At 37.7% G+C, this 7780-nt stretch overlaps 1 protein-coding gene across 1 annotated transcript; it reads left to right on the forward strand.

The window, feature by feature from the left end:
* Window positions 1–147: 147 nt before the first annotated feature.
* LOC132203076 (zinc finger protein 385B) lies at window positions 148–2547 on the forward strand. Its single transcript, XM_059630536.1, has 9 exons — window positions 148–299; window positions 375–854; window positions 938–1032; window positions 1089–1340; window positions 1392–1558; window positions 1613–1741; window positions 1792–1928; window positions 1990–2103; window positions 2163–2547. Exons 1-9 carry the CDS (start codon window positions 245–247, stop codon window positions 2399–2401), a joined length of 1668 nt encoding a protein of 555 aa, XP_059486519.1. The 5' UTR covers window positions 148–244; the 3' UTR covers window positions 2402–2547.
* Window positions 2548–7780: the final 5233 nt, after the last annotated feature.

Consider the following 7780-nt stretch of genomic DNA (forward strand, 5'->3'; position numbering starts at 1 on the left):
GACCGCGGTGTGTTGAATGGACAGAAGCAGAGAGAAAAGTATGGAAAAGAAGAAACTTTTGAGCGCCTGCAGAGTTAAAAAGTATGCAGCCGGCATCGCACGCGTCACCCATCTCAAATCAAACTGTTGGGTTTTGGGTTACGCCCTCTTCTTGCATCTTCTAAAAAGAAAACAAGCAGAAAATCAGGTGTCAGGTGCACCGAAAATCATTCACTTCAAAGGACCGCAATCAATTTGCGCGATCATGGACTGGCGAAGCAATCAATGGGATCACGAAGAAATAAATTACTTCAGAAATGGTAGTAATAAAATTACTAAATATATTTAAATTAAATATTAATTAAATCGTTTTTCTCCGGTTTTTTTCCTTTTAGTTCCACCACCAGCAAACGTGCCGCAGTTCAACCCTAACAACTTTACCATTCCGTCGTGTCAAAATACGTCGTCCTTCTCGTCTTTTAGAAATGATGAATTTAGATCTCCAATGGCTGACTTGGACTATGGAGAAGGGCCTCCGATGGAGCGGAAGAGAAGAGTCCCGTATCGAGGCCCGGCGCCTCACCGAAACCCAGCCCCCGGTCCAATGGGTTTAAGTGGGCCGTGGCAGGATGGACCTGGTGGTGGTCCACCCCCTCAAGATTTCAGAAATAGACCGCGTGGATCTTTTAGAAGACCTGGTTTCGGACAACCTACAAGGTCTCATTTTCCAGATCAGCATTCAGCGAATGATCAACATATGCATCCAAGGCCACCTCCACTGTTCAAAGATGCCCCTAAAAACAAAAAGGCCAGTCCTTACAATATGAGTGTCAACCCCTCTGGCAAGGTTGATGTTGCAGCAGCTAAGCAAAAATGTAAGGAATTGAAAACAGAAGTAAATTACTTAAAATTGAATTGATTCTTTGTGATTCTTTGAATAATTTTATTTTTAATTTAGTGCTTGAATCAGTCCTTAACAGTAAGGACATGTCTTTGCCAAAGGAATTGCTTGAAATGTTTAGCCCGCTGAAGTGTGACCTTTGTAACGCCAAAGTAAGAAACATTTTTAGTTTTGCGCACCAATATTATAAATAATGAATCCTTGACAGATGAACTCGACTGTTATGGCTAAGCTACACTATAGTGGGAAAACTCACGAAAAGAAAGTTCGGCAGTACATGGCTAACCACAAAGGACCGGAGAGTGAAGCCTCTGAAGCTAAAAAGCCAAAACTTAGTGATGAAAGTGGTTCAACAAAGCCCATTTTGATCACCGCAAATTTGAAACTGGAAGAATCTGAAGAAAGTACCTCTATCCCTTCAAACAATCAGAGCAATGGTTCACTCGAAAAGCAGTCAGCTGTAATTAATTTTAGTTTTTTTAACATCAAATTTCTTATTATATTCTTCAAGGTGATTGAAAGTCAGAAAATGGAGTGTGTCCATTGCAATGTGTCGTTTGTTTCACCTGTACAGGCAGCTCAGCACTTTATGAGTAGAAACCATTTTAGGAGGATGAAAGGACTGGATCCCAAAAATGCAAAATATTACAATCCTGAAACTTGCGAGTGGCAAGTAAAGTAAGGAATATTTTTGTGTTTTTATACGGGAATGCAATGTAATTATTTTTACAGGCCAATGCAAGCTCCAGCTGAGGACCCTACGGGGAGATTTGGAATTGGATCTGAATTTGTGAGCCCCCCTGATGAGGTCGTCTCTGTAAGTGTGATCATGCCCAAAGCGCCTCCTGACAAGTCGTTGAAGTAAAACAAATGATCTGCACTTCCACAAATTTTTATTTCTTGCAAAATAGGGTCTATTGTGATGTGTGCGACTGTTACACAACATCCCAAGATCAAATGCAAAACCACCTTAAGGGAAGTCGACATCAGAAAAAATGGGCTGCCAAGCAAAAATCTCAAGCTAATCTACCCCAAGGGATCTTTTTAGGTAGTTTTTGCACCTTGCATAATTATATCGAATGAAGCATCTGCAATTCTTTTTCCCATAGAGGAGCCAGCCCCACCAAAGGAAACTCTTCTCTCAGCAGCTTCAAAGGATAACAAGCAAGGTGTCAAAAAGCCTGGCACTGCTTCCGACATGGCAAATTTCCGAACTCCCTCTGGTAAATGCTATAACATAGGGGTAATTTTTATTTTAAACGAATCATTTTTACATTGATAGGAAATTACTACTGCTCTATTTGCAATCTCTCTGTAAACTCGGAGAGCCAATTCAAGACTCATTCAGAGAGCAAGAAGCACAAATCTAAACTGGCCACAATCAAGCCGGCTCCTAACTCTGCAGTGAAAATAGAGGTGAAATGGGACCCTCTTGCAGCTCCATCTGAAGACGCAAGTGGCAAAAGTTTCGGCTTGATACCTACCGATGGAGAGCCGGTTGCAACAAAAATGGAAAAATAGATCAAAGGCACATCTTGTCTTAGATTCCCACACGCTGTTAATTTGTATTGTTGTTTGTTGTGTATATTTTGAATTTTGATCAAGTTAGTGTGATGTATGGTGTTCCATATAAACTGCTAATTTAATAAATTAATATTGAACCCAGAGTATGCAAGAAATGTTTGGAAATTTGATATGCCTATAAATCACATAGCTGGTAAAACTCTCGGAAGGCAATTAATTGCGGAGGCAAATTGTTATCTGCCGACGAAAGGTAGACTTAATGAAACACATTTCACGGCAGTTATCCTCCCCCGTTGAATAATAATATCCCGCAGTAATAAAGTTTCAAATTACCATGCAATATAATACATTAGTCTGCGAGGAGGTGGAGGAACGCACACACTTGCACATCCACACACAGCTATTTTAGCACGTCACACAGGGTGCGATAAGAAAGTGAAACTCCTCTCTCTTTCCCCAACAACGGGTAGGCATTTTATCAGATGCATGCAGCCCTTGTTAGGAGGAGGCAGTGTGTCAGAGTGAAAAGAAAAATGCCTTCTCCCCTAACAAAGGTGGCACTGCGCGAAGATACCTCTACCCCTAACTACCGTTTTCCTTTTCCATATCTCTGCTTAAATCACCCTCCCAGTCTTAAAACGTCTTAAAGAATCACTTCCTTAAAACTTCCATAATTCAAACCATGAGTACAAATAATTATTTCTTTAAAAGGAATAAATATTTGCTAAATAAGACAGTTTACTTATTAAAAAAAATCATTTTCTAAAAAGGCACCAATACTCGCTATGCCAACGCCATGTTATTTCAAACATTAAGGTTTATTTATGCCAAATTTTTTTAATGCTGTTTGCTGGCTGATCTTTCGTGCGCCGTCGTCTCACAATCCGCATTTATATCGTGATATTTAAGTAATAATTTAATTAAAATTCTTTTTTATGTACATAGATGATATAATCTCATCTTCTTTTCAAGTTGACGCTGGATTGTAAAATGCTGATATGTAGCTTTTCACTAGTCAATACTGTAAACCGCTTGAGAGTAAATCTGTCGCGCGGATGTCAATACAAATTCAGCCTCTTGCGCCATACACTCTCTATTCATGTATGCAACAATTCCTCACAGTTTTAATCCAAATCCCCAACCATGATGACGAAGCCAAGGTTAAACAAAAAGAGTAAATTTTACAATTTTAAATTCGATTATAGAGTATAAGAGAAATCAGTTAAAATGATAAAATCAAGTCAATCAAAGAGATCAATATTGTGCGATTAATTTTTTTAATATTAATTTTTTTACCGCCTTAAAGAAAATTTAAAAATTACATTTTTTTTACAACTATGCTTACACAGAAATCAAATTTCGGACATTGTATTTAACATTAATTTCTTCACAATATTTAATTACATTTACAAAAAGCTACCATCATGCCGCAGGGCCGGCCAGAGAATTGTTTAATTATATTGTATACCCTCCTCTTGTTCATTATTCATTATATTGCTAAAGCTTTCTAATACCTCAATCACACATTTCTCATTTCCTCCCATGCTTATTTCGAACGCAAACTTCATTAGCTGCCATTCTCATCAGCGCTTTCCATACGCCACTATTCTCGAGACTGACTTTGATGTGGTCGAGCGCGCGTTGCACTATACGCGTGTGTCGGAGCTTTGTAATTATGCACGTTTGCTTTGAATGTCATACTCCCGACCCGCCGTATTAATGCGTATTTGTGCGGTTTGTTTATGGGCTGCAACTTCCTCATTAGTTTCCATATAATTCCGCCGCTTTAATTACGTTGTGTTTTGTTTGACAGCAAACACACGTAAAAACACGACAGGTTAGAAACAACCGTTTCAATGTAATATATAGGCTGCTTATGAATTTACTACTTTGATAACTTTTTAGGGTTAATCAAGGGAACCCTATAATCATATTTAATTTATTTCATATTTGTTAATGATTTAACTAACCTTTTTTAACCTCTTGTGAGATAATAAATGAATTGAAAATTTTATAATTTGCTCTCATAAATACTGTAAAATGAACTTTTATTCTAAGAAAGGGAACAAAATGAAAATAAATTTTGGGGGGGGGGGAGAGCACAAATTTAAATTTATATTTTTCAGTTCTTTTGCAGAAGAAAAAAAAACTCCAACGGCTTAATATTCTTTATTTAATTACTGCAGCAATCGTTCAACCCTTGGCAGATTATTTTTAATAACTGGCCCCTTGCTTTTTGTTCTTGCTTTCGCTGTACAGAATAAAACTTTCTGGTCGGCAAAAACAGCAGGCGCACAAATGAGTGCAATTATTTGGCCGTTTCCTCCTTGATAAGGTGCATTGTACGTCTGATTAATTGTTATTTCCCATATATTGTATAGCCCTCGGCGCGAAACAGACATGGTATTCCCTTTCCTTTCCGCCCTCTGCCGACCCCACGCGCGCTCAAGGCTTATCATTTTGTACGGCTTTCACGCAATTAGTCGAGAAAATGGCCAAAAAAGACATTCATTTATGGAACAGGCAGCGGAGGAGAGAACTTTCTTGCGCGCAGCTTTTGTTCCGGGGGTTTCTGCGTTTGATCAGAGCGATAGAGGAAACAATTTCGCTGCAGCAGTTGTTGCCTGCCAAACAGGGGCGTCTGCACCACAACATACCACAAGTTTAAAGCGAGAATATTTTTTTACAAGATGTGTGTCCATTAAAAATCAGCTTCACTTTTGTACTGACTAGCAAATCTGTATTTATTTTATGATGCGTAATCTTCAGAGTTTAAAATTATTGTTTATTTTATTTGAAAAATTGTAAAAATCGATAAAAATAACAGCAAGACAACATTCTATTAATTTTCTTTTGCCATTTCTAAAATAATAACTTATTGCTTTTTTTAAAGGTAATATATTTTTCTGGAAAGTAGTTTAAGTCATTGCGGTTTTGCACAACTAAAATAAAAACCATGATCAATAGTCGATCGAAATAAATAATTTTTGAGGATAAACTATATATAATTTTTTTCAGCTTAAAACTTTAGATACCAATTGAATAATTGTAATTCACTCAATCAAATCAAATTATAAAAAAATATTAAATATTATATTCCTGTCATAGGGTTTTATTTTAACAAGTATAAAACATAATGTTTATGCAAAGTGGAAAATTTTACTCTTTTCATATCAGAATAAATAATATCAGTGCTGAAGATACTCCAACTATTTATTTGTCAAGTTTATTCAATCAGCAAATAGTGGAAGAAATATTTTAAGGGTGTTAAATTCAATTATGCAATATTTTGTTCTCTATGTGCTGGATAGCGTGGGAGTATGTATGTATTTCAGGTGTGCATTTGGTGCATTAAAGATCCGATCCGCCACTGGCCCGTTCGTTAGTTGTTGGCACGGTTAAAATCTACTTGAGCAATACTTTTAGGGAGTAACTTCATTGCTCACGCGGCGGCAGAGCAAATTTAATAGGAGTGAAGGAAGTGAGGGTGCAATCTTGCAGGCTGCTCTTCTCCGGCCCGACGACAGATCTTTCTTCTAATGGCGCGCACACACACACACAAAGAAAGGGGGAAGAGACAAATTATTGGTGCGCTCTCGGCAAATGCGATTTGTCTGCCGCTGCATGTGCCAAACAATAATTTCTTCATAACTCTTCCGCGCACGGACGTCTTTTGTATAAATTGCGTTGCGATCATCAGTGCGCTCGATGGGCATCATCAGCGAAATTCTTTTGCTCCCGTCTCGAAAATAGATTAAAGATTCTTTTCGCTCGTTGTTTGAAGAGACGCTCTCTGTCTCTTCATTTGTCATCAGCTTTTGCTTTCTATCTCGTCTCCCTGCTCTTTCTCACTCTCTGGTGGCTGGTACGTTGCTCTCTTATTTAATATTGACGCGCGCTGGAGGTGGCATAACATTAAGGAGGGTGCGAGCACATCATCGCGTGTGGCGCCTGCGAGCGCATTTTGATGTATTGGCTTGATTCTGAATTTTAATTGCGCATAACTTTACGAAGAGGCCTCACGCGTGCATCGGAATGAGTTCCAACCCAAAAGGATCCCCTTTTGCTGATAAACAAACCTTATTGCTGTGGAGAGAAATGTGAAACATTGCAAAATTTACATTTGAATTACATAAGATGCGAGATTTTTTTGTAGATTATTGATTTTTCTAAAACATGGGGCAGAATTTTTAACACTGATATTAATTTTAATACAAAAATCAACAGGTTTCTTGCAACAGAATGTTTTAAAAATATTTGTACAAGAAATTATGCATTTATTCAGATAAGCAAAAATTATGATCATAAATTTTTATAAGAATTGCTATTTTTCTATTATTTAAATTTTAAATATTTTGGAAAACTTTTCTTTTACATCGGAGCAATATTTTACCATTTAATTTTTCATATAATTCAGCAACTAGTGCCGGAAAGTAATAAAGAAGTTTTTCCTGCATTGTCGCAGAGGCCGGGGTGAGTGCAGTCAATGATGCAGAAATTGGCTCCAGCTCGCTGCTTCCTCCTTCATCTACGCTCATCCTCGCCTCTGCTTGCCTTCCTGTGCATGTATGTGTGTTCCTTTTCCATCCCGCATCTGTTTTACTAGAGTACAAGCGACGTGCCTGTGTTATGTGTTGGTATACACTTTTCCCGTGGGGTGATCGAAAGGATGAGCTGATGAAATTTCCCTGCGTGAATGCTGTGCCGCCGACCCTGCTGCTGGAAAATATTTTGTCTGCGCGCACTTCCCCCCGTTTTATCCGTTTTTCTTTTTCTTTTCTTTTACCCATCGAGACCTCTTTTCATCACCTTGCTTGTCAACTTTTATTACTGCACACTTTTCACTCGAGCAAACTCGCTGCAAACAGAGTGTGTTTTATTTATTCCTTCCTCTTATTTTTCCACACCGCGCTGCGCGACTGGTTGCGGCATTTTTCGCGCTCCAAGAGAGGAAAATGTAAATGCGGGGATTTTAATTTACACTCTAATTACTGCGGATAAAGGATTATTGAGAGGAAACGCTGCAGTCGGGGAAATACGCCTGACTGCAGGATTATTTAGCTATTTGGATTCTGTATCAACTGTTATGCCTCAGACGCGAACTAACAATAAAAACTCATATTTCTCCATAGAAATAAAATTTTATTGCTGTGACGCCCCTTATAACATTTCAGCCATGAAAGATTGTTAAAAATTAGTAAAATTATAATTTTGAATTTAAACGTTGCATTTTTTTTCCATTTTACTTTTTAAAATCTATATTCATTTCTTTTTTTTTTATTGAAAGAAGAAAAGTACAACTTTACTTTTATTATTTAACGAAAAATTCATGTAAATCTTTAATCTTTTCAATATACTTATTCACAAATATACATA

Source organism: Neocloeon triangulifer, unplaced genomic scaffold (genome assembly GCF_031216515.1).
Source record: "Neocloeon triangulifer isolate White Clay Creek 2 clone unplaced genomic scaffold, ASM3121651v1 ptg000017l, whole genome shotgun sequence".
NCBI classification, from domain to species: domain Eukaryota; kingdom Metazoa; phylum Arthropoda; class Insecta; order Ephemeroptera; family Baetidae; genus Neocloeon; species Neocloeon triangulifer.

Coding starts and splice junctions, on each gene's coding strand:
- LOC132203076 (XM_059630536.1), top strand. CDS start 245: ATGGACTGGCGAAGCAATCAATGGGATCACGAAGAAATAAATTACTTC. Junction 1,341..1,391: donor CACTCGAAAAGCAGTCAGCT/GTAATTAATTTT, acceptor ATATTCTTCAAG/GTGATTGAAAGTCAGAAAAT. Junction 1,929..1,989: donor ACCCCAAGGGATCTTTTTAG/GTAGTTTTTGCA, acceptor TTTTTCCCATAG/AGGAGCCAGCCCCACCAAAG.